At 41.2% G+C, this 26,613-nt stretch overlaps 4 protein-coding genes across 9 annotated transcripts; 2 read left to right on the top strand and 2 right to left on the bottom strand.

Annotated features, from left to right (window-relative positions):
- Nucleotides 1–6,853: 6,853 nt before the first annotated feature.
- Nucleotides 6,854–15,323, bottom strand: LOC116430257 (glutathione S-transferase 1-like). Of its 5 annotated transcripts, none has more exons than XM_031984141.2 (6): nt 15,156–15,323; nt 10,539–10,706; nt 10,384–10,442; nt 10,166–10,307; nt 7,351–7,539; nt 6,854–7,269 (listed from the first exon to the last, which is right to left on the bottom strand). In XM_031984141.2, exons 2-6 carry the CDS (start codon nt 10,680–10,682, stop codon nt 7,129–7,131), a joined length of 675 nt encoding a protein of 224 aa, XP_031840001.1. In that variant the 5' UTR covers nt 10,683–10,706; nt 15,156–15,323; the 3' UTR covers nt 6,854–7,128. The 5 variants fall into 5 exon arrangements, with proteins under 5 accessions (XP_031840001.1, XP_031840003.1, XP_031840004.1 ...); XM_031984143.2 differs by having other exon boundaries at nt 10,539–10,699; nt 15,156–15,311; XM_031984144.2 differs by lacking the exon at nt 15,156–15,323 and adding an exon at nt 12,410–12,600 and having other exon boundaries at nt 10,539–10,699.
- A 157-nt stretch (nt 15,324–15,480) lies between these two features.
- vermilion (Tryptophan 2,3-dioxygenase vermilion) lies at nt 15,481–20,905 on the top strand. Its single transcript, XM_031984135.2, has 7 exons — nt 15,481–15,809; nt 16,318–16,478; nt 16,842–17,047; nt 19,036–19,395; nt 19,637–19,886; nt 19,965–20,058; nt 20,390–20,905. The coding sequence occupies exons 1-7, from the start codon at nt 15,781–15,783 to the stop codon at nt 20,559–20,561; spliced, it is 1,272 nt and encodes a 423-aa protein (XP_031839995.1). The 5' UTR covers nt 15,481–15,780; the 3' UTR covers nt 20,562–20,905.
- LOC116430254 (cathepsin O) lies at nt 19,786–24,324 on the bottom strand. 2 transcript variants are annotated; one of them, XM_076368750.1, is made up of 8 exons: nt 24,024–24,324; nt 23,329–23,467; nt 22,573–22,808; nt 22,171–22,319; nt 21,839–21,889; nt 21,063–21,331; nt 20,909–20,972; nt 19,786–19,923 (listed from the first exon to the last, which is right to left on the bottom strand). In XM_076368750.1, exons 1-7 carry the CDS (start codon nt 24,267–24,269, stop codon nt 20,935–20,937), a joined length of 1,128 nt encoding a protein of 375 aa, XP_076224865.1. In that variant the 5' UTR covers nt 24,270–24,324; the 3' UTR covers nt 19,786–19,923; nt 20,909–20,934. The 2 variants fall into 2 exon arrangements, with proteins under 2 accessions (XP_076224865.1, XP_031839996.1); XM_031984136.2 differs by lacking the exon at nt 19,786–19,923 and having other exon boundaries at nt 20,665–20,972.
- RpS3 (ribosomal protein S3) lies at nt 23,436–26,396 on the top strand. The gene is made up of 5 exons (XM_031984139.1): nt 23,436–23,521; nt 24,907–25,018; nt 25,507–25,829; nt 25,918–26,105; nt 26,179–26,396. Exons 1-5 carry the CDS (start codon nt 23,451–23,453, stop codon nt 26,361–26,363), a joined length of 879 nt encoding a protein of 292 aa, XP_031839999.1. The 5' UTR covers nt 23,436–23,450; the 3' UTR covers nt 26,364–26,396.
- The last annotated feature ends 217 nt before the right edge of the window (nt 26,397–26,613 follow it).

Below are 26,613 nucleotides of genomic sequence, written 5' to 3' on the forward strand. Positions count from 1 at the left end.
ACACAGGTCGACCGACTGACCCCTGCTAGCATCGACGATCTACTAAAAACAATAATTTATATGTAAATGCGACTCCCGTTGTTAGAATGCCTCGGTTACATCCACTCAACCAGGAAATCGAAACGTAACGTCGCGTTATAAGCTCGAAATTAACGATCCATACCGTCATAATCTAATTACTATTATGTCACGTTAATAGTATTTACCTGATATGGTTTTATTATGTTCACTACTTCGAAGATTGAAGAGAATGTTTTAGAATTTAACCCTTTAAGCCTCAGAGGACAAATGTCATTTCGACGAGGTGAAATTTTCAGATGCGACAGTTGCAACAATTCAATGATTCAAACGAGACATCGGAACTTAGATCTTTATTTCTCTGATATCTCAATCTAGAACTACCAATGGCATCAATATTACTAGAAATCACTAAAAAAGTTGATTAATACCTAAGCTGAAATATAAGCTAATTTAAATCTTAAGTCCATACTCGTAACTTCTATAAAGAAACGTTCAAAAGTTCGTTTTTTCTAACAATACAAACTGTACCGCAAATGTCGGTAAATTTAACGTTGAAAAAACCCTAGCAAAGGGTTACAAAAGAACAACCGAGCAAAATAGCAGCCACTGAACGTCTTCGCGAAGGAAGATCCACAAACGACGCAGTAACGCAAACGTAATCGTCCCTCCGTCTCCGCGACGAAGCGAATTCGTGCCGCCTCTCACTTTCATCGCGGCGTACCAGTTCCTTATCTCGCCAGGACAACTGATACCAGGTAGAGGCAGCGGCGAGGAGACACCGGAGACCGTTGCAACGAGCGTGCGAAACGAGAACTTCTCGCCATTAACGGCGGCCACGGATGAAAAACCGTGCGAACCAGTTCCAGAAGCTGGCTCAAAGAGCCTCTTCTTTCGACAGTGGCGGATGAATCGAGCGTTTCCGTCCGGCGAATTCTCCGGGAGGTCAGGGCAACCGAGACGCGTTCGTTGCACTCCCCGAGGAGTCGATCAGCGATTCGAAGCGTGTCGAAAGTCCTTCCTTTGGCTGCGTCGTTGTTTAACCCTTAACGGACCTCGAGTTGCCGTGCGAAAACATTCAAGAAACATTCACTGAGCTAGCGCGATGCTTAACGCGTTCGTTGTAAATATTGCAAGAATAGTGATGAAATGATTGTTGCCGCCATATACCAGGATGGACAAGTAAAAGTGCCATTCTGCTGTCATTGCTCCGTTAACGGTATATTCCTTGAGAAACAGACAGAAACAGGAAGCTTCGAGAAGCTCAACGAGTAGCAAGATCACTTCCAGAAACGTATATTTCCGAAATTTGCTAAGTTTAATGAGTTGCAATCGCATTTTCCTAAGATTCATTGACTCGACGACGCAGTTGCGTAGACGATTAGTTTATAGAACGTATAACAATCAGAATGACTGATTCCAGAGTTCCTTCGCAACGATTAAAACTGCTTCGGTAATACGCAAACTGACTCATCTGAAATTTCAATAGCTGCACTCGCAGTTTCTATAAAAAAACGTCAAACGGTCGACTAGGTGGTTTAAGTATAGAAGAGAGCGCGGTCCCTGGAATAAATATTAAAGGCGGCCTAAAAATAGGCCTAGCTGATGCATATTCCTCAAGGATCGTCTTTATGCGAAGCCCCTCAGCCTTCGTGGACCGCGAGGAACGAGTTTCGGGGCGGAACAAGTTCTCGCTCTGCCGAGGAACCGCGATCTGCCCGATGTCCGGCGAGCGGAGGGAGAAATAAACAGGTAGAAGTCGGTGATTCGTAAATAGTTGCGCGTCGGAGGAGCAGTTAGCGGCCCATGGGACGCCATAGGATGCCGGCCGATTCTTTTTTTCGGGTCGCGAGGCCTAGGGCGACCGGGTGGCGCGATTTTTTTCTCGTTCGTCAGCCACGGGTGGTAATCCTATTAAGAACGGGGATGGCGGACGTTTCCACGTAACCGAGCCGAGCGGGCCGATTTTTTTTCGCGCCGATAGGCGATTCTAAAAATACGAGGCTGAGGATATTAAAACGAACGAACGAACCGGGAACCTGTCTGACGGGAGGCGGCGGCGGCGGCGGCGGCGGAGTTGCCCGGCCGCGTTTCGTTTCGTGGAAATCGAGAACGACCGGCTGAACGTACGCACGCACGCACGCACGCGCGTGTACCAGAGTCCGTTGCATTACGAGACCGGTATCGAATGATGCGGCGAACGCGCAACGGCGGATAAGGAACGATTACGTCAATCAGTGCGGGAAGAGAACTCTACCTGCAGCGGGAACAAACGGAGAAGCGGGAACTTGTTTTCGTTGTCACGACCGAGGGAAATATTGGGACCGGCTGCACGGACGGCGGTGCAGTTGTGCAACGGATTCGCGCGTGTGACGCGCGATCGTCTGGCTAGTATGGATTTCACCGTTTTCGATAATGAAATTTCGCGCAGAATAGTTGAAAACAGTTGGAGATGGATGGACATTGTTGAAAATGCTTGAAAACTGTTGGAAATTGTTGAGAATTGTTGAGAACTGCTGAAAATAATTGGGAATTGTTGGGAGTTATTGAAAACAGTTGAAAGTGGTTTCAACTGAAATTCATTCTCGCTAACCCTTCGCTTAAGGAATTATTATTATTATTATAGAATTCTATTTGCCCCATTTAAGAAGTTCGTAAAACCTTATTGGTGATTGCGAGAGTTTTTCTATATAGATAAGAGGAACATAATATCTCATCAATAATTGAACTGTTTATAATGCAAATGACTGTTTTCCTTGCGCAATTTGCAATTGATGTGTGACAATCTCCGATCGAAATATCACTAACTCATTCCCAACTACTGGAAAAACTTCCTATTGACAATTTACATAATGACTTCGTATATAGGTTGTTGTGCGCTGAACAGTATCTGGGGACAACAGGGTCTGTTGATAGCCATTTTAACATTCTCGATATTGTGGAGAAAAATCGTACGCACAGGAAATCAACGCGAATGATATCTGTCCTTCCGGGAAGTCTCGAGTTTAGCGAATGATAAAAGTCGACGAAAATTGCGTCTAACCAGTATTGTTATTTCTGCTGTTGTTGCACAGTTACTTCGTATCATCTAGTTGCTTGAGTTGCTAATTGAATCATTCTTGAATGATATGGTTCTCAGCAGTCGTAAATTTATGTATATGGTGTATCAAGATTTCTGATTAGCCATTACTCTCAAATGAGAGTATAAAATACAAAAGCAGGAACCTTTATTACCGATCGTTAATATTCACAGATTCATTCTGTACGTTCCTGTCGCATTTAAAAATGGCGTCACAACACTCTTAAAGTGAATTAAGGAAAAGGACTCAACAAAATTCAAACGACACTGAACATATATTTAGTTAAAAATTTTTTCAGATTCCATTGTATTCAACAAATGCAACAATGCAACCATTCGAAATGTTTAAACATAAGTATCCTTCAGATCGACATCGAACAGAAAATGATTTTCTTCGATTTTACTATGTTTGATAATCAAATTTCTCTGTTTACTCTGGGTATTGATTGTATGAAGTGAGAAATGTTGATGTTTTGAGCATGAATGTCATCATTTTGTCAACATCGAGGTTTTGATGTCTGTTTGGCACATGAAGTTGCAGAGGATAATTTGATTAGTCGAGAATAAGAGATCAATATAGAATTATCTTTTTTTCTGGGGTATTCTGAGTAGTTTGAAGATCTTCGTCTACTAACTAGTTTGAATTTTGGCTCTTTTGCAATTTAGATTTCTCTGTTTCCTCTGGGCATTGAATATACGAAGTGGGTCGAATGTTAATGCTTTGAACATGAATTTCATCGGTTTATCAACATCGAGGTTTCGATATCTATCTATTTGGAACATGAAGTTGCAGAGGATAATTTGATTCTTCGAGTAACAAGAGATGAGTATAGAATTGTCTTTTTCTTCAGCGTTGTCTGAGCATTTTTACAGTCCTCATCAACACAAGGTTAATAGTTTGATCTTTCCTACGTAGACAGAGAATTGAAGTTCGACAAACAGCGTTTACTTTTGACATTTTAGATCTCTTTACGCGGACAGAACTCCTCGGCCTCGAGTAAGCTGCTCTGGAAAAAACATAGAATAATCTTCTTTGTTTTTAATCCTTGAGAATCCGAAAGTGCCGTTTGTTCTTTGTCTACGTCGTTTTCGACATAATTTACCATACGTTCCCGCAGAGGTCGTATATCAGTGAAGGCATCTCGTTGTGTCCAACGTGACAACTCGAAATCCAGTATAAAATTGGAATAAATCAAGTTGCCGGCGACGCAGGCATCTAAACGAAGAAAATAAATTCCTCCGAAATTTAAGCGTACTCGTGTATCCAAAGCCTCCAGAAAAGGATCTTCTGTAATTAATCATTCACGCCGAAGAAGCGTGTCTCGATTTGACACAGCGAAATTGCGAAGTTGAATATTTCACATGAAATATTATAATAAAATAACTGTCTTCTGGAATTCACCTGTAAATCATCGTTAAGCTAGTTCCAAAAAACATCGTCTATATCTCATCAGAGAACGTCGGATGTTCTACGCGAGAAACCGTCGAGTAGAAAGGGTTAATGTGGTGCAAACAACCGGACAGGCGGATCGACGCGTCCTTGTCATTGTGCTGCGAGAATCAAACCGTAGGAAAATGTTGCACCTAGCGTGTCAACTTGAAAGTGGTTTAACGATTAACCGACTTCCAGTGCGAGCCGTGTATATTTCCCACAATAACACTGTTTTCCATACAATGCGTGCTCCGACAATACCTCGAATATCTGCCGGCTTAGAGGAATCAGCGATACAGCGAAATGCGCGTTAAACTTCGCGTGCATCGGTGCATCCATTGACACCGAGCGATTGTACCCGGCACAAGTCTGTCCTTGTTCCTTAGCTGTTTTCTCGGCTTATCTGGAAACGAGGCTTCAAGATGAATCGATAATTGAGGAGGATATGAAGTCACAATAAGACTACAATTAAGTAATTAACGAGCGTTATGTCAGCCTTTTCTTCGTTTCCAATACAGTGTACTTATGTACGAGTTCGCAGAAGTTTGATCTTCTCGGAAGGACGCTACTCCGTTCAAAATATAAATCTACCGTGGCTAGATAGGATTCTCATTCTTAATATATGCTGCCCTTTCTTCCTTCGAACGCTGTCTAATATTTATGAGTGTTCATTCAATGGGTGCAACTGTTTCATCTATAATCGTGATTTATCTACTGTGATCACGTGTTCTCTCCGAATCTCCTAAACTTATACAATTTCTAAATATGTACTCGTTTCATAATAAACTTCTTATTCTCTTATGAACAGAACTAAGTGATCCAGTTTAGAGATCATTCAATTCTTTTCGAACAAAGCCGCGCCGCGTCTAAATTTTCCTCGAAATTGCAGACGTTGCCCAATTTCTAAACGCAGTCTCGTTAGGGAACGTACTGGTTTCTAAGATGAAGCTTTTGGAGAATGGAGATCGTCGGAACAATGTTCCCGTGGTCGATTTGCATCTATTCCTGGTGGTCGTAACGAGGGAAGATTCGCGTGCACTCGCGAAGCTGCTAAGTTGTGCCACATATGGAGTCCGGCGTCGGGCCCCAGAGAAAATGTAGTAAGTATTGCTAAGCAGGAAAATCGCCGGAAGATTCAAGGTATTAATTCATGCAAATTACAGTCGAACGAGCGGTGAGGCAATCAAGCGCGCGCGCGCGCGCGGGGAGACGAGGTCGGTGTCTCGGCGAAAAAGATGGAGGAGAAAAAAAGAGGATAAGGAGAACCTCTCGGTCTCCAGCATCAGGTTCAATGTCGACCGTTACGTGTGGAATTACGTGGACACTTTGAAGCTGTCTTTAACACCGTTTTGACCCTCCCGCGGTGTCGGAGACCATGAATTTTCTTCCTCGGTATCAATTATGCCTTCCTTGCTCGCCACTTCCGTGTGGATTGCGTGCAGAATAGCTGAAAACAGTTGGAGATAGATGGACATTGTTGAAAATGCTTGAAAACTGTTGGAAATTGTTGAGAACTGCTGAAAATAATTGAAAATTATTGGAAGCTATTGAAAACAGTTGAAAATAGTTTCAACTGAAACTCGTTCTCGCTAACCCTTCGCTTAAGTAATTATTATTATTATCATATAATTCTATTTACCCCATTTTAGAAGTTCGTAAAACCTTATTGGTGATTGCGAGAGTTTTTCTATATAGATAAGAGGAACATAATATCTCATCAATAATTGAACTGTTTATAATGCAAATGACTGTTTTCCTTGCGCAATTTGCAATTGATGTGTGACAATCTCCGATCGAAATATCACTAACTCATTCCCAACTACTGGAAAAACTTCCTATTGACAATTTACATAATGACTTCGTATATAGGTTGTTGTGTACTGAACAGTATCTGGGGACAACAGAGTCTGTTGATAGCCATTTTAACATTCTCGATATCGTGGAGAAAAATTCTACGCACAGGAAATCAACGCGAATGATATCTGTCCTTCCGGGAAGCCTTTCCGGCGAATGACAAAAGTTCAACGAAAATTGCGTCTAACCGGTATTGTTATTTCTACTGTTGTTGCACAGTTACTTCGTATCGTATAGTTGCTTGAGTTGCTAATTGAATCATTCTTGAATGATATGGTTGTCGGCAGTCGTAAATTTATATATGGTGTATCAAGATTTCAGATTAGTCAATATTCTCAAATATATAATACAAAAGTAGGAACCTCTATTACCGATCGTTAATATTCACAGATTCATTCTGTACGTTCCTCTCGCATTTAAAAATGGCGTCACACACTCTTAAGACGAATAAAAGGAAAGGACTCAACAAATTCAAAGGACACTGAACATATATTTAGTCAAAAATCAATGCGATGCAAACATGCAGATCTATACCGATTCCATTGTATTCAACAAATGCAACAATGCAACCATTCGAAATGTTTAAACATAGGTATCCTTCAGATCGACATCGAACAGAAAATGATTTTCTTCGTAAGGAATCCCAATATCATAAACATTTTCGCTATATTTCCACAAATATCCGCGATCCAACGATAAGTGAATTTGTCGTGTCAGCGTCCATAGAGTCGCAGCGTTGAACATCTTAAGCAGAGAGTTTCGAGCGCATGGTTTTCAACAACAAATTGTTGCCAGGCTCGTTGTGCTCTTTGTAGCCGGGGAGCTCGAGCTCGCATCTTTTCAGCCAGGCGTTCACGTTGGGGTAATCCTCCAGATTCAAGATAACCTGCGGCAGACGCGAAAAACCATCTGTAGTCTCTAAAAATTTCAGCTCCGCCCGATTGCCGCTGTGAATTAGAAATCTTACGCATGCACAGGACGCAGTGGTCGCGCAGCTGATGTCGGCGAGGGTGTAGGAATCGCCCACGAGCCATTTTCTACCCTCCAGGAACCTGTTCAGAGAGTCGTACGCGTCCCTCATCGCCTGGACGTTGGCTTCTGGCGCCTCGATCTTCGAGTTCTTCCCTTTCTCGGTCTTCATACGGAACATGGTCGTCTGTCATCAAATATCAACGATCATACAGCTTATTCTACACTCGTAACACACATAAAATAGCGAATAGGAAATTTACTAAGTAATTTACTAAGAGAACGAAACACAATCGCACACTGACCATCAAAATTACACGCAAAATGTAAGTTCCATTAAATCTGCTGCACAAAGTCAGTTATGAACGGAATAAAGGAGGCAACGCCAGAGGATCATCATTTCCCTCGTTAACCCTGCAACAGCTCCTCGCGCGACTTCAGCGTGAGCACTCAATAAAAGATGCCAACGAAACTAAGCAACTTCTAAAGTTACGAAGCGGCCGTAAACAACGCGCGTACACGGTGCTCCATTCATCATGCACGCGTTAATGTCCTCATTACCTTCGCCGATACGAAAGCGGCTGCACGAAAGACCGCCTTTACTGTCCGAAAACGTTGTGTACCGCGATGCGAGGAGTTAAAAAGGCATGAAACAAAGTGTGACAAAAGCGGCGACAAAGGAAGAGACAGCGCGGGGACGATTGGCGCTCGTAAAGCTTTTACGACGGAGCCGGCCTGTTAATTAGGGATAAAAATCCTTGACGCTTCCGGTTCGCGCCGGATAGGAGGCGGCCGCATCGGAAAATATAAGAAGACGGCGGGTGGAGAAGGGTCGTTGGGAAAATTTCACGACGCCCGGCCGGCTTTCCTCCCGTGAAATTAGTTCGAGTCGGGACGGCCGCCATGTTCGAGCGTTGCGTCGTGAAACGGTCCCCGATAGCTGGCCCATCGCCGCGCAAAAATGCGCAGTTAGCCGACTTTATTGGCCGCCGTAAAAGCTACGCAGGATGCCCGGCAGCTTCCTGCGTCTATCGCCGTGGTTCCCAACATGGGACGCGTGTCCCATGGGAAGGGGGCGATCCTGGAATGAATTATTAACAACGAACGCTTTGCATTCCTGGTGATTCAAGGGTCAAGGCTCGATAACAGTCGACATGATCGGTCTCGATTTCTTTCTTTCGCAATTACCGATATGCTGAGAACATTGAATATCGAAATGATCTTGAAAATAAATAGTTTCTCAGCGGTACTATTCTTCCGTTCTATTCTTCTCCTTTATGACTGCCTTCTTGGGAAGCTCGTTAAAGTATAATCATCTTTCAATAAGTTCATTATTCGAATATTAGCCTTTTGCACTCGGGAGACTCTCAGTCACCACTTGATTTGACGCAGTGAAACTATAAAATCTTGGAATATAAATAAAATATTGGAAATAGCTTTGTTTCTCAATGTACTTGTGATTTCCCTTCGAGTCAGTTTCAAAGAATATCGTCTTCGCCTCGTCAAAAAATGTTAAACATTCCCAGTGAGAAACCTCCGAGTGCAAAGGGTTAATAAGTCGCTCAGCAGTTAAGTAGACTTTCCGATATGATTTTTCAATTTTAACTGAATAAATATGTATTCAAGGATTTACTCGTCTCTTCGCTTTTCCACATGAGAAAGCCTTGTCTACAGCTTCTGAACATCTACAACAATTTCAAGAGCCAACACAATTTTCTCAAATCCCATTCTCTGGACACATTGGTTCCTACTCGACGCATACGTCACGTGACGATGTATTAGGATATTCGAGATGCACGGGCACAGCCGGAAAAAGGTTGGAAACCACTGCTCTCTATCGCATAATGCCTGGCCGCGTATATACGCCGCCGCGCGGAAAAGCGAATCGCATTAACCTCCTTTCGCGCGGCTTAATCGGCCGCCGCGAGATGGACCGGCGTTGTTCGCGGAAGACTTATCCTCCGAAGGATACGCGGGACGAAGTGGCCGCGTAAACCGCGTCGTAAATTTCCCTGCGATCGCCTGGGTCGATCGGGGCTCGAGGATCGAGCGCAGGGAGATCTAATCGTGAGCCGCGTAAGTCTTCCCGGCTTCCCAGAGTCCTCGCTTCAGGTTTCCTTTAAAACCTGACTCTCGGAAAGACACAGCGTAGACGCGGGGATTCCTGTAGTCCTGTTGATGCTAAGGGATCAGAGATCGTTCGGCGGATTTAACACGGAGTTTAAGGGACGCGACAGTTTCAGGCGAATTTCGGGCATTGTTTGCTCGATGTTTACGTCGAATCTGATCGATCCGGTTACAGGAATGTGGCGAGCGAATGCTTGAATGAGTACGAGATGCGCGAATGAGTGAGAATGGGATAGACAGGTGAATGATGCGAAAGATTGGTTGCATGAAGAATGAAAGAATGTGACTGTTGATGAATAAAGTTAGTTGTTAGTTGAGCGGCGTCAAATAAAAGAATACGTTTACAAAGAGATTGCGACACGAACGTGTATCTTAACCCCTTTCGATCTATCTCTTAGCTATGATCGAATCATAAATCGATTGAAATCTCAATAGAAAAATTTTTGAGGCTTCTGTGAGAGAATTAGAGAGTGACAATTTAGCTACTCGGTAGCTCTGATTAGTTAGAGTTGATTAGTTCCAATTATTCCACGAATACTTTGGAAGAGAGAGGCCTTTGAGTAAATTCGAATCTAGATACATCAGAATCTTTAGCAAACGGTCTTCCCCCCGTAAGGTCGCGCTTCAACAACTCATTTCCTTCTGCATTCCATCCCCTCGAAGTAAATTGCAACACGAATACTTACGAACGCGTTCCTCGCAGCGGCGAACAGCGCAGACGAGTCCATGTGAAGGAACTGATCAACCCTTGCGCGTTTCTGCAAGTCCTTAGGGTACAAGGCGTCATTCTTGGCGTATTTGCTGACCAGGTAACAGTTGATGGCATGACTGCGAATAAAATTGTGTCGTAAATATCGCACGCAAGAATACTGTGCGTCAAATGTGGGAAAGTTTCATCGACTACCTGTCCGAGAGAGTGAAACCGTTGTCGTTTATGGCTGGGATCAAACGTTGGGGGTTGATCTGTTAAATCGAGAAAGTCGAATGTAATCATCGAGGAGTTGACACAATGCATCGTTTCGTTCGATGGGGATTTACAAACTTTCTGAAATGTCAAACCTTCGTGAATTCCTCTGTCTGGTGTTCTTTCGCTGCCATGTTCACCTTACGAACATCCAGCGGAAGATCAATCGCGTGCGCCGTCATCAAGACTGCGCGACATGGCCCGCTGATCTCGTGAGCGTACAGGATAACGTCCGGCATTTTGTCTTTGAATGTTCCTGTGAACTTTAAAAAATTCCTTCTCAAACGCTCGAAGATTCTCTCACTTAACCCTTTGCACTCGGAAGTATTTCGTTGGAAATTAACATTCTCTAACTAGACAAAGACGGTGGTTTTTTTAAATGAATTCAAAGAGAAATCACAGGTAAATTGAGAAACAATGCTTTTTTATCCCAATGTTTCACGCACCAATGCATTATAGTTCAATATTAAATATCAAATTTTCGAATTTTACTCCGTCAAATCAAATGGTGACTGGGAGTCACCTCTCGAGTGCAAAGGGTTAACACGTTGCTGACAGTTTAAACGATAAACAATTATCGAACACCATTGATCCTTTGTACTCTACAACCTGAATATCAATAAAAATAGAAAAAGGACGCAAAGCAGTAAAAAGTCAACGCGTTGTTGAGAGAAATATATCAACACTATTTACAGAACGAGTCAATTTGTCTAATATTGAATTTTATAAGCGTTTGGTAAATATTTGTCGATCTTTATTCACGCAGTCATGTAAATGTATATCCCAATTGCTCTTAAACCTCTAATTTCTAAGATCTAAACGAACGGATGACGATTCCTCTAAGAACAATAGAGCAAACTGTACAGTAAATGTCAGTAAATCTAGTGCTAAGACAATGAAACGTTACCGACTGTAAAAACAGTGTAAAGAAGCAAGTAACAAAGCCTACATCGCGATAAAGCGCGTTTAATTCGATAGTTACGATCAATGTCGCGTCTACGTTCACTTCTCGATATTCTTTTATCCGAGACACGCGTCGATGTCTGTACAAGAAAGGTTCACCGCAGGTAGAATGGTAGTCGTGTTCTATTCGTTCGTGTTCAACCCTGCGACACTACCATTAACTATAGTGGTGGAGGTAAATCAGTTTCGGTTTCATTCCAGTTTTCAGTCGCTTCCTATCATCTTACGTTTCACACTTGCTACGACTAGCCCATAAACTCGGCAATCTTATTCCTCGAGTAATACTGCTAACGTGCTTGCTTAAGCACTTCCGGTCCTCGAATTCTCTCCTCGCGACTTACGCTTCGAACGATGCAACGCGGTTGCAACGGATATAACATAAATGATAGATGCTAATAGTCAACATAATCATTCATTGAAGTTTGCGTAGCTTACAGTAAATCTATCGACGAATTTATAATATGACGAATAATTCTTTAAGTTGTAAAATATAATAAAAATTAAAATTTATATATGAATATTCCTCTATGAAAACTGAGATATTGTTTCTTCTCAATAGACAATTGTAGAGTACTCCTGTAATTTTGACATTCATTGCCAATGGATGACAGTATCAGTTCTTAACATCATATTCCATATTTGCCACGTATTCTACATTCAGTCAACTCTTATCTGTAAAACAGCCTGACCTAAGACGTGGCCTAAGACCTAACAAACTTGAGCCAGAACTCGTACGATCCAGTTTCAAACATCCATACGAAACAGTATTAACAGTGAAAATTAAGAAAAGTCACTAAACTGCACACTCACCGAAGCTTTTTCTGTTCTGATAAAATATTCATTTTACGGGCCAGAATGAGAACGATAGTGTCAGATAAAGTGAACTCTCGATTGAAAATCAATAGTCTGGTTAACAGAGGGAATCTCTTTTTCGAAGAACGAAACAAAACGAAAATAGGAGGAGCCAGGATAGAATGCCGCGACGAGCCGAATCGATACGTACCTGTCAAAGTGGATGCAAACGACTCTTTCGAAAGCCGCGAAGACTCTGAAGAAAATTTATTCTGGTCCCCCACTAAATCAGCGCGGAGGAGTAATCAAAATCTGGGAGAGTGACACCAGCGTGTTTAATGTAAGCCGAGTAGATATTGAACCGGTCGGGCGTCGGTCTTACGGAGTACGCCGAGGGGAAGCCAATGCTTCAGCGCGAGATACGCTTGATGGTGATCAGAGCAACGGTTATCGTCCAGGTCCAACGATATTACGCAAGAACTGCTGGACATTAATGTCTAAACCTAATTGATTGTTACTTTCGTGCCTGTGGAAACTCTGATCTACATCGAAATCCATATTCATCGCGTACAACAGAAGTTTAAAGGCATTATAGTTGAATTGATCATTTCTATGGCTTTTCTGTTACTCTAAGAATGTATACAGGAAACAGGGACATTTTAGAATGATTTTTAAGAATCTGTTCACTGAGGAAGGTTATAATTGATTTGAAATATGATGAGATCTTGTTAAATCTTGTCTGATCGCTCTGATCTGCATCGAAATCCATATCCATCGCGTACAACGAAAGTGTAAAGGCATTATAGTTGAATTGATCTTCATTTCTACGACTTTTCTGTTACTCTAAGAATGTACAGAGGAAAAAGGGATATTTTAGAATGATTTTTAAGAATCTGTTCACTCAGGAAGGTTATAATTGATTTGAAATATGAGGATCTTGTTAAATCTTGTCAGATCGCTTGTTCTAGTTATCACTGATGTTTCATAGTGTACATAATATTCGAGGATGACTAGTAAGATAAAAGATGTAGCTCTTCTTATTTTCAGATTATCGCTGCAAAAATAATGTCATATTTATAACCGCATAATCAATCGAATGCGGATTATTATTGCATTATCTTATCGGAACTGCTGTTACATCATCCGCAATTTCTTCCATCTTCGCAAGCTCTCTAAGAACTCGAAATAAAAGGAAAGACTTATTAAAGTTTTGGCAGTATTAATTAATATTTCCTACTATTTTACAACAAGAATTTTAACCTACGAACACGGAGAGCCTGCAGTCGATTTTTACTACATAAATGAAGCTCATAGACAATTTTAAATACTAAGAAATCTTAAAGACTCCAATCAGCGCATCCCTTAACGAGTTAATGGCATTAATTACAAATACTCTGCGCAGGTCTCACCTGTTGCATTGGTTCGCGTGTAAGTTTGAGCCGTTGCTTGCAAAAGAATAATGAGGAATTCAAAACGACAATGCCAGAAAGTATTAGAAATACCAGGAAGAATGTAAAAACAAATGCTCTAATTTCTATACAAACGAGTTCACTTAAGCTCCACGTAAATGACCGTTGTAATGGAAGTTTATAAACGATAACACTAGTATCTCCATACGTGTGTTTCGATAAGGACATCGTCATGCATATTTAGAGGTCAGCGTAAAAAAAATGCAAATGTTTGATAACAGTCGGTCGAATTAGCTGAAAGCGAAAATGCTATTTAAATCTTTCATCGACGATTAAGGCGATAAGCAGCGGTACCTGCCGCGACATCTTCCGACGCCATCTTGGATCAACGACGACCGAAAACCACCGTTCAACGCCATCTGTCGTGAACCCCTGAGAATTACAATTCCAATGATGTTCGTATTAAATTTTTTATTATGTTTATACTTTTTTCCAGCTGATAACGATTTAATTAGTTCTTTAACGACGATATCAATTTCAATCGCCCCGACGGGGAAGACCTCCATTTACGACCCTGTTTTCAACAATTTCAGCGGATGATGCCCGCGGGCGGTTCGGTACCGATACTTCGCCGAGATAACAGGATTCATAGTTCCGATCGATTTTTTAATTGAATATCTCGCAATTAAAGCCGGCTGATGAGAATGGCAGATGCATAAATTCAATTATCGTAATACTTCCGTTGGTTTCGGCTCGGCGACGGTCGAATTTCATCCCGGAAACAACATTCGGACTAGCGGGGATCAATGATTGTGTACATTTATAGAGATTAATATTTTCGTTGCATAATTGACGGTCCGTCTGCCAGCGAGAACTTAATTCATAGTTGTTGTTATTACTTCGCCGTATCGCGTTTATGATTTCAAGCTTGTGTTCCTTATTATTGAATCGCGAATGTTATACAAACGTGTAAACAGCGTGTATAAATAGGCGGAATATAAGTAGATTTTTTAATCAGAATTTAATGGAATATAGTAAAACATTTCAGTTTTCTGGTAATATTTAATGTCATAATTTTCGTTTTCTGAAGTTTAGTATTAAAATTATTATTTAACCCTTTGAACTCTGTAGGCTCCGATATTGCACCAGGAATACTATGAGACATTTTAATGAATCTTAAACTACTCTACAATTATTCGATTTTTCGCACATCCAAATTTTGCAATAAGAAGGAAAAGATCTAAGAAATGTTATATTTCGTTTTCGCTATGAATACTATAAAAACTAGCTGCAGTTGCTGATAGACTATAAAACCATCTGGAGTGCTAAGGGTTAAAAGAGTAATCAAAATCCATTACGCAATGAAACTACCCCAAACAATTCTACATTTCTGCTTCTCTTAACGTTCGCTCTTATAATATGAAGTTTGTTGCATACAATTGCCAAACAAACCAGTGTATCAATGTAACAATCATTTACTTGACTGATGGATGATTGATTATTTAAAGCTTGAAAAAGTCGAAAGAATTAACAAAACAATCTGCTTACCAGGTTTACGCGAAGATCGAATCACTTAACGAACACTAGATTCCAACCCCTAATCTTCCCAAGCAAAGAAATCCGTAATAAACCGATAATCGACGAGTTAGAAAGAAACATTATCTTCGCGGAAGTCCGAGCGCGCTTTAACAGTCGATACGTTAACGTTTCCATTTTATTGCGTGTCCCGCGGTTGCGTAAACTGTAAACATTTGGACGATGCAGCCGTGGAAGACGTCCGTCGATAGGAAGCGAATTTATCGTAGATTTTTCTCGGCCGAAATGTTTAGAAAACCCTTGATCTTCGTTCGTTCATTCACGTGCTCCCGCTGTTTGAAATATAAGAGGGATAGTTTCACGAGCGCGGTGGTCATTCAGTTTTTAGTCACGGCTTAACCACCTCGTCGACAGCATGTGTCGCTGGTTGCCTCTCGCCGAACCGAGCAGCTCGCTGAAACCCAGCGATATGTCGACTTGAAGCGAGTCGTTACTTCGATCGGAAGTTTCAGTGGGAGATTTCGATCCGCTTTTCCGCAATTTGCAAAACGGACCGAGGAAACTCAGTGAAAAGTGCACAGGAAGATTCTGAGACCGCACTTCGAACTTGTTGTCAATTCGAGGAACACTGCGAAAGATGGCATGCCCGTTATCAGGTGGAATCGCGTAAGTAGCCAAAATTACATTCTGTGCGACGAACAACGGAGAACGGAAAATTCGAGGCGCTTCCTTGAGGTTTTCATTTTCGAGAGGCAACGGCCGGATAATCTTTCCATTAGCTCGAGGTCCATTAGACGGGAATGAATAAATTCTTGAAACGAATAAGCCGAAAGAGTAACCGATGGATCGCGGTGAATAAATGATCGAGTTTAATAACGAATGGCTGCTCGGGATTTTGGCTCTTATCGAATGAATTGCTCAGCTGGATACAGACGTTAATTGGCACGGTGTGTAACGATAAACAAGTTTATAATGAACAGGTGGTGTTTACAAGTATATGTGAAATATATCAAGGGTAACGGAGTACTTTGAATTATATCAACCTTGATGGAAACACAAGCGTCGAATTAATACGTTCATAATTAATATGCGAATTCGATTAAAAATTGACGGACAGCCTGATGAATCCTGAAATCTGGTGAAACCCGGTTGAAATTTGATGATTTTATTTTAGAGAGGACCGCGACCAGGATAACGGCCAGCTAACCGAAGGTCCTGGCATGCTTTATGGCGAATATCTTCGACTGGACAAGATCTTGACCGCGCAGAGACTACTGAGTGCAGAGTACAGCAAGGAAGTGCACGATGAACATCTTTTTATCATTACTCACCAAGGTAAACGCACTGGAAAGATTGTTTATCGACTTTGAAACCCCTACGATACTCGGTCCCAAAATGCACAGCTTCTTGCTACTTTGTAGTCTACTATTAGGGGCAGTCCTCGCGCGTACAGTTATGAAAAGATTAAATTAGTATGATGGAAATATGAATGTACGAGAAATTGCTCAATATCGATTTTCTCGGAAATGAAGATTATATGTTTTGTTTGTTTCTTATATATGAGATTACGTCTAGCTTGTTCGCGTCAGATTTTCAATTAAATCGGTTTCTAGTTCGGCGGTCATTTTTAGAATCATCCCTCGGCGAGGTCCTTTAAATTTAATGCTTATCGAGTACGTTTTATTGTTCGCGCGGTAGCGTACGAACTCTGGTTCAAGCAGATCATCTACGAGCTGGACACGGTCAGGGCGCTCTTCAACTCGGAGCCGAGCGGCTACGATTCCGCGTTGAATGGTACCTCCAACAACCGTTCCATACAGAAGAATCGGCTCTCCCAGGTCCTGAACGAGTCGAGGACCCTGGAGATCTTGAAGAGATTAAACCGCATCGTCCTCATTCTGAAAGTAAGTGAGACATCGGCGAATTTTTCCGCGAGCTATTTTCGTGACCCCGTTGTAAAAGCTGGCCAAGGTGGAATACGACGTGAAAGAGGAAGAAGACACAGAGAGAGAGAGAGAGAGAGAGAGAGAGAGAGAGGGAAAGTAAATAGAGTTTTCCAGCGCAGCGAGAACGTGTCGCAGAATAGTTCGATACACCCGGAACGAGGCCAGTAGCCATACGTTGACAATGACAGTGATGGGAGGAACGTGAACGACCCTTAATCGCAAGCCAATTAGAGCACCTCGATTTATGACAAGGGTGCTGATCCGCTCGCGGTGACTCTAATCGAATTTCTTTGATGTGTCGCTCGACGAGGGGCTACCGGCGCCTGGTTTGTAGCCATCGCTAGTGTAGGCTGCTTAGAAACACAGGTCTTAATCCTTTGCAATCGATATTCTACATCTTTTTCACGATAAGGATTGCCTTTGTAGAAATTTCGGTACTTTGTGACTTTAGGACTTTGAGAGTTTGGGACATAAGAACTTTGAGACTTCAAGACTTTGAGACTTTAGAACTTTAGGACTTTAGGACATTGGAACTTTGGGAATTTGGGACTTTAGGACATTGAAACTTTGGGACTTTGAGACTTTAGAACATTGCAACTTTGGGACTTTGGGACTTTAGAAATTTAAGGCTTTGGGACTTTGGGACCTTAGAACTTTAGGACTTTGGGACTTTGGGACTTTGGGACCTTAGAACTTTAGGACTTTAGAACTTTAAGACTTTGAGACTTCGGAACTTTAGGATCTTAATCGTTCAGAACTTTAAATTTCTGGAATCTTGCTCCAGAACTTCGAAACACTACAGCTTTGCAATTTCGAAACTTTAGAAAGTTTTCCACTCGACTGGACTACATTCAACAACATTCTCTACTAAAGAAACTGAGTGTACTCTATATCGACAAACTCAACAGAAACTGCGTATTACATTGTCCACCAGCACAATCGAATTTTATAAACATTATATTCCACTTTTGCCATGGTCATTGAACGATTTCGACATCCGATAATCCTCCGCGGATTGTTGGCAAACAGGTCAAGGTTCCGGCACGCAGGATTTTTTCGGTAGCGTTACCCTCCTCTCTCACGTCGCCGACCCCATTCATAACGGAATCAGAAAGATTGTGGGAACTGCAGAAATAACAGTGGGACCTGAGTAAGTTAATACCGCTAGATGATATGTGACACCCCGCCCTGACACGCATAGATGCGTTAGGTAACAAGCTCGTTGGCGCTCTTTCCATACCACAGAATGCAGGTGTGGTCGTCGCATTTTCTCGTCTCGTCCGGATGAAAAATCTTGTCGCAGGGTTAAGTAAGCTGCCGGACAGGGAACCGGGCAGTACTGTCTATCCCGTGATGATCGATTAAACAACCGATTCCCATGAATCGTAGACGTACGATTAAAGAAACGACAAACGGAGACGATCGATCGACGAGCGATTCATTTCCTTTACGCGGAATCTTCCGTTATATCGGGATTCAATGCAACGAACAAGTTGCATTCGTCAAGGGTCACTTATTCCCTGCGTAACAGAAGCGCAAGGGTGGCAACCATACAATTGCAGACTTGGGGTCTTAGACGTGGATAAGATCGATTAGGGGTCTGTGTACAAAGCAGTGATGGATTCGTTATATAGAGGAATTACGAATAATATATAGTAACAGTTCTTTTTCAATATAGAAACACGTATAGATAATTCGATATTTATCATTGTAATTAGAAAATAATTACTAGATCGTTAGATGATTATAAATATAGACTTGAATATTTATAAATTCCCTTCGTTCTGGATATTTACCAAAAATGGAACGACTTTATGTTAATTTACAGACGTTACAATCAAGCATAACTATTTCTACCCTATTAAGTTTCTCCGATTTTTACCGGAATGAGAAGTTTATTACATTTTTGTTTAAGCAACGAGTGTAACTTCATTTCTCATGTTCAGCTTCTAGTGGAGCAAGTGACCATCCTAGAGACAATGACACCGCTGGACTTCATGGCGTTTCGTGACTACCTTTGCCCAGCTTCCGGTTTTCAGTCGCTTCAGTTCCGTTTGTTGGAAAACAAACTGGGCGTGAGGCAGGAACACCGAGTCAAGTACAATCAGAGTTACACCAGAGTCTTCGGCAGAGATCCGAAAGCAATCGAAGCGATCAAGCGTTCGGAAGAGGAGCCGAGTCTCAGCTGCCTGGTTCAAGGATGGCTGGCGAGGACACCGGGCCTCGAAACCCACGACTTCGATTTCTGGGGAAAGTACAAGAGATCTGTGGAGAAGCTGCTCGCCGAACAGGAACAATTTGCTCGAGTAATGACCAACACTTCTGACCTTCGAAATTTGCGCTCGAATTTCACCGTTTCGCGTTTAAACTTTCTCAACGCCTTAACGTCAGCTTGTTTTTGTTCGGTGAAATGAAACAAAGTAATGTTTTCTCTGTAAAGTTTCCTTCATTCACCATCCACGAAATAACATTTTTTTCATGTAACAATGATACTGCGTATATTTGTCGACAGAAGCTCTCTAAACCGAAGAATTGAAATTATTACAGAAACAACCATCGGAACAGCTAAAGAATTACCATCTATCCAACGTGCGTTCCCGGCAAGCAGCCTTCGAGACGATTTTCAACGAATCCCTTCACAACGCCCTCGTGACACGAGGGGAACGGAAGTTCGTGTACGCGGCGCTTCAAGGAGCCGTGATGATCACTTTGTACCGCGATGAGCCGAGATTCAGCCAGCCGCATCAAATCCTGACCTCGCTGATGGACATAGACTCCCTCATCACGAAATGGAGGTGTAAGAAAGGAGAACTGGCCCGTACGCCCGTCGGTATCTGAGATTCCAAAAAAAGCACATTCACCGTTTATCTTCCAGATAATCATGTGCTGATGGTGCAAAGAATGATCGGATCGCAGCAACTCGGAACTGGCGGATCCTCCGGGTACCAGTACCTGAAGTCCACCTTAAAGTAATATTTTTATTCTCATATTCAACGTGGAATCTCGCTGAAAACTTCTTTCCGCGAGATGACACAGCAAAGATCACGGTATGAATTTTTTTAGCACTCGGTTGAGAAACTTTCGTTCGCGGCCTGCACTCCGCAGACCTTTCGTCGATTGCTTATCGCTTATTTTCTCCTCGCGCGGAATCGTGAAATGCAAGAAATGTTTATGAACTTCCGATAATGCGGATTTATTTGTCTCGCCTCGAGCCGAGAGCGGCTTATTATTTCGTATCGTTAGTCAACGCTTCGAACAGCCGATCGGAAAGTTTCGCTAACACACGCATTTCGATAACAGCGACAGGTACAAAGTGTTCCTGGATCTGTTCAACCTGTCCACGTTCTTAATACCTCGACACATGATCCCGCCGTTGACGAAGCAAATGAAGACGAAACTGTCGATCGCCTGCAACGGATGGAACCCGGACGACAATCAGAACAACTCCGACTGCACCCTCGAGGACACGTAAATCGATAAGCGCCCCTCGATGGCGATAATACGCGCAACATGTTCCACCGGGAAGCATTTTCGAGGCACGTCGAACGAGAACACGCAGGAAGTAAGGCAGAGCGTCGATAAATAAAATCTTTTATTACAAACTATCCCCTGGCGCGCGTTGAAAAGTTTGTAAAAATCATGGAGGCCGTGCGGCTGATCGCACGGAACAATACTAACATAACAACTGCGTAACTATTATCATGAACGTAGCTTAATGTTATTAACATTATTGTCATTTCCGCAGACACTTTAGTTAAGGATACACTGATGGGCTCTATGTACATTTAAGGATTAATATAAATACTTTGAAAACGTTACGTTGTCTTAATTCCGAGCGGTCCGACTCAGAGCACGTTCAACGATGAAACCTGATTCGCTATACCTGAGGAAAGAAAGTTTCCCGTGTTTATTTCTTTCTTATGTATTCAACGGGTTAATACGTAATCGGCGATCGTGTGTCTATTAATCGTACCGCACAAATTGCTGCCTATTGCAATGTACATGTAGCCTCCGTCGCCGAAGCTCGTGCCCCACGAGTTCTTGATAATGTAATGAGGTATGGCAGCCGTTTTATCGTAGCCGACTATTTGGACGGCGTGGTTCAGGTTGTCGAAAGAGCCGTCGCAGTGGTACTGTATCACTCCGCCCAAGTAATTCTGCCAGGTCAAAGCGTTTACCGCAGCCGCGACTGGTCCGTGAGTAGCCAACGTTATCAGCAGCTCATCCTCTGCATCTACAAAACTAACATCCGTTAAACCTTTAATCGCCTTAATGAGAAACGTTGCGGGCGATTGTCGCCGTAGGAAACAGCCGTTGAGTACGCTAAGCTCGAGAGAAAATCTGTCGACCGTCCGTACATACAGTGCCACTGTTCGGAAGAATGTAAAATCTACATTCGGAATAGACGCAAACTCGCATCTGTCCGTGCAAATGAATCGGCAATGGAGAAACATGACATTTCTTATCCGAGTGTATTCGACAACGTCACTCTATCCCCATTGTCGAGTTTAATGCTAACCGAACAGCTTATGTAAGAAAACCTTCTACGGCTGATTGCTGACTAAGCAACCCGACGATAAATTACTAGCCGCTGATCAACGATATAAACGCCGCTCGACCGTTTCCTCGATCGGGGCTATTGATTTCCGAATGCACTTCTTATTTCTTTGAAGTACTCGTTCCCTTTCTGGAGGCAGTGAAATCGATATATTTACGTTGATCTCGTGATCTAGGGTTACAGTGTCTTACCTATCGCACGTGAAATCTTTTATCCTGACACTGGACTCCTTCAGCATACCCCTGGAAAAAGAATTCATCTTGAATACCTTGACATTTTTCGTTTCCCTCAACGGTACAATAAATTCTTTCTCGTCGATCGGAGAATGTTACTTAACACGTTGAATGCCGTGGGGGTCATCGGTGACCCCCAATCAAAGCGACTTTAGTTCGCTCAATTAAAGGATGGTTATTCAAAAATATTTCTATGTTACAAATAATACTATCTAACGCGGCGACGTTCAGCATTTTGTGTATTTTCCGCGATGAAGTCGTGCGGCATTCAACGTGTTAAATATACTTACTTCTCGAGTCTGCACACGCCTGTCTTCCGCGTGAGCGGGTAAGCGGACTCTCTAAGTATCGTGGCTTTCGATAGCACCAGCCACGCGAGCAAGCTGCAAATGTCGCCTCCTTCGCAGCCGAAATTACTGTTTTTTGCGCAGTCGATCATCTGTGGAAATTATTCAAGCGTTATGCGAAAGAGATTTATGTAAAACAAGAGAACGTGATGATTAGCTGGTGCCACAGGTCCGTAGCGTTTCCTTCGAAGTAAAATTTCTCGACGATTCCATTCTTGATGCGTATTGTTCGACGGTTCTTTCATTCGCTAACAGGTTTTTATGAAACAAACGCTACGGACCTGGGGAACAATCCAATAAATCGCGACCGACGAAGCCGGTCGCTGCGAAGAATTCACGACCTACTTCTTGCACGCTCAACTCGTACAGGGTGCCATTTTTCATCGCGAACATCGATTCCGCGACTTCGACGGTGCTGAAGGCCCAACAGGCCCCGCATACCCCTTGACTTCGCACCGGTGTAACCACCCCTTTAGTCCTCCAATCGAATTTCAAAGGTAGGCCAGCCGATCTTCTCACGCGGTTGCTTGATTGCCGTAGTCGATGGTGCTGATAGTAGGACGCGTTTCTGTGCCTCTCTCCTAATGCATTGTTCATTCATCCTTTATTCTTTTTAATGTTCATCCTATTTTCTAAAAATGTTAACGCGTCGAATGCCGCACGGTTTTATAGAGCAAAATACACGAAATGGGAAAAGTATAATATTTAATCATTTTATTGAATTAAATTAATATTACTGTTAGTTCGTCTAGCTGAATGTCACCGTGGTAATTAACTTTGTTTACAATATAGAAATGTAATTCGATTCAGTTGGAGGTCACCGTGACCCCCATGGCATTCAACGTGTTAATACTTATTAGAGGCTGGATGTTTTACATTTTTGATATCCTGGAGTATCGCAGGAATATTATGTAAATTTATATGAATTTATAATATAAAAAAATATATAGAAATATAAAAGAAAAATATAAAATTTTGTTGTTCGAATAAAATGAAAGTTAGACCTTGAGGATTACCAGGGACGTTTCCGATAAATGAATAGTTATTAATTAATTTAATTTGTCAAAGGGTAAAAGGTCTTAAGAGTTGAGAATGTTTCACCTCTTACAGAAAGGTCTGGCACAAGAGTTTGGGTCAGGAATTCATCTTCCGACATGTCTGTATACGGGGTGAGTCCGTAATAAGCACTCTCCTGCGATGACCTAAAGCCATTCATTTTTTCTATGTGCCGCAATGATCTCTGCAATGAAGATGCAGCCTGTAGATACGTTACGCCTATCGATTATATAAAATGGTAATTAAGTATCTTTGATTCATAGAACAATTTTTTGAATTCCTGTAATTGCGTAACATTATGTAGGTAAGTCTATATTATTAGTATGTCCTATACTCTAATAAGATAAAAATAAGTAAATATTATAATTCAATCACAATATTATCATTGTAAAGATTATGGAAAGTTTCAAGTATTCCTTTTGTTTACTAAAACTTGAATAATTTGTTCAGTTACAAAAAGAGGCGTACCACCGTGTAATTAGTATTCGTGGATAGATACTTATTTCTCGTAATTGTAGATAAATCGGCGCTTATCGATTGAAACACTAAGATTCCGGAATTTTCCGAAAGGTAAAGATAAAAGAGATAATGGTGAAAAACAAAAGACGGTCCTAACAGCAAGCGCGGGAAATTTTAAAAATTTTAATTTGATAAGTGGACTGAAACGAGTACCGTCTCAGCTACGTCGCGTCAAGTGCACCTTATCAAGAGACTTTCGTCAATCTTAATCTATCGGTTACCTGAAACTGCTTAAATCTCTCTTCGTATTCCTCGGGATTGTTTCTGTAAGATTTATTGTAACGCGCGACATAGGTCTCGAAAAGTTTCACGTCCTCACTATTGTGATCAGGATCGACACGGATCGGTATCGCCAGAAAACATAGGCTCACTATCAACACTATATACACCACTGTTTTCCACTCCATGTCGAAGGCAAAGCATGATTCTGAAACACGGTAGATTTCAGACCAAAGCAACGGGCGCATACACAAGTGAATCCTTGTTGCATGACTCAAACTGATATGTGTACGCAGCGTACATATAGGAACGTATCACGATATGCCTGTGTCCGATATCACCAGGGCCGTATCAACGGAATGTAATTAGATTTACGATGCCAGTACACCTATTTAAAGGTATTTAAAATAGTAAGAAGAAAAGAAGGGAAGAACAAGTATACCTTACGATATTTATTTTATATCCTTTACAGTATATACTGCTGTATCAATTTTAAATGCAACTTTACTATGCGGGAAAAATGAGTAACTGTTTCTTTGAATTAATGAAAACATTTACTTTGCCTCGCAAATAAATTATTATGATTTTGTGTTGCTACTGTGTATATATATATACTGTTATTTGTACTCGTTATTTAAAAATATAAGGAATGATTCAATTAACAAAAGTACCTACTATATCGCTATCATTTGAGGTACTGTGCATTGTGATTTCTAACCTCCAATTAAATGTACAAATCAAAATTATGCGTTGATATAAATATGCCTCAATTATCGTGCACTTTGTTTTGAAAAAATAGAATATATTTGTAGATCAAATTATTGTATTTATCAATGTGTTTTTAAATGATAATATTTATTATAATCACTATTTTGACTTCGATAGCTGTGTTCAAGTTACGCCGCTTCCGCTTCCAGTCGAGTCTTTTGGATTTTCGATTCCTTTTGTAGCGCCAGCATTAAACATGGACACTCGTTCTATTTCAAAGAAAAGAAAGGTTGGTGAATTTTGATAGTTTGTGATGAAATATTTTTAAAAATATAGTGTTTATTGTATCAATGGGAACAAGAAAGTGAATATTTTGTTACAAAATAAGAGAATATAACACGTGAAAATTGTGGATGACATGGATACTTTCAACTGTTGTTCTCGATATTTACGTTCATATGCTTTATAATACACCATAAGTACATTGCTCGCACGTATATTAAACTGATTTTTTTCGGTGTTAACTCAAACTGTATAGATTAATGCAGCTGTGACTACTAATGTTTAATGTGTCTTTAAAATAAATGCTTGTCAACAAATGTGTACTTTGAGGTTAAGTTGTAAGTGAATTAAGTAAGAGTAGATTCACAAAATAAGAGAAATGTTATAAATTGTATGTTTAAAATGACATTGGTGACTTAATTATGTAATATGTGTAACTCCATTATGGAGGACGATTATTTATGCATAACAATAATGTGTATTTCTCTCATTTAGTTTGTCGGAGATGGAGTTTTCAAAGCAGAGTTAAATGAGTTCTTAACTCGTGAACTCGCAGAAGATGGATACTCGGGAGTGGAAGTACGTGTTACTCCTCACCGTACTGAAATTATTCTGCTAGCAACTCACACACAGAGCGTCCTTGGAGAAAAAGGACGTAGAATTCGAGAATTGACATCGGTGGTGCAAAAAAGATTTAAGTTTAAAGAAACACAAAATATTGAATTGTATGCAGAAAAAGTTGCAACACGTGGTCTGTGCGCTATTGCTCAAGCAGAATCTTTGCGTTACAAATTGATTGGTGGTCTTGCTGTACGAAGGTAAATTAGCTACCCTCTACTTTATCTAAATAGTTTGTATATTATAATGTCAATATGTGTACATAAATGCATGTATGTGTATGTTTAGAGCTTGCTATGGAGTTCTCCGTTTCATCATGGAATCTGGAGCAAAGGGTTGTGAAGTTGTTGTCAGTGGTAAATTGCGTGGACAGAGAGCAAAATCCATGAAATTCGTTGATGGATTGATGATCCACTCTGGTGAACCCACCAATGAATATGTTAATACTGCAACCCGCCATGTACTTCTTAGACAAGGTATAGGAATCAACTTCAACAGACATATAATGACTATTAACATTGTTTTATTTAAATTGTTTTTTTATTTCAGGAGTACTTGGTATTAAAGTAAAGATCATGCTTCCATATGATCCTGACGGCAAGACTGGTCCCAAGAAACCTCTTCCAGATTCTGTTTCCATTGTGGAACCAAAGGATGAAATTTTCCCATCCCAACCATCATCTGAAGTAAAAGCTTCGAAAGACATGCCACAACCAGCACCACTTGCAGTGTAATTGTACACAATGAAAATAAACTTTTAAAAGAAATGTGACAACTTTATTTTTTTCCCAATAACAGTAACATTACAATGAAAAAACAGTATGTGAATATAGTGATGTTTGTTCGTTTTCTTTATTTATTTTTGAAAATTTCAATAGATCATGTTTGAAGATATGCAACTCTCTATATGATTTTGTGAATAGAATTGAATAGTAGTTGAATTAGTTTGAATTATATTTTAAAAAATAACTAAGACTATAACCT

Source organism: Nomia melanderi, chromosome 6 (genome assembly GCF_051020985.1).
Source record: "Nomia melanderi isolate GNS246 chromosome 6, iyNomMela1, whole genome shotgun sequence".
Taxonomy (NCBI): domain Eukaryota; kingdom Metazoa; phylum Arthropoda; class Insecta; order Hymenoptera; family Halictidae; genus Nomia; species Nomia melanderi.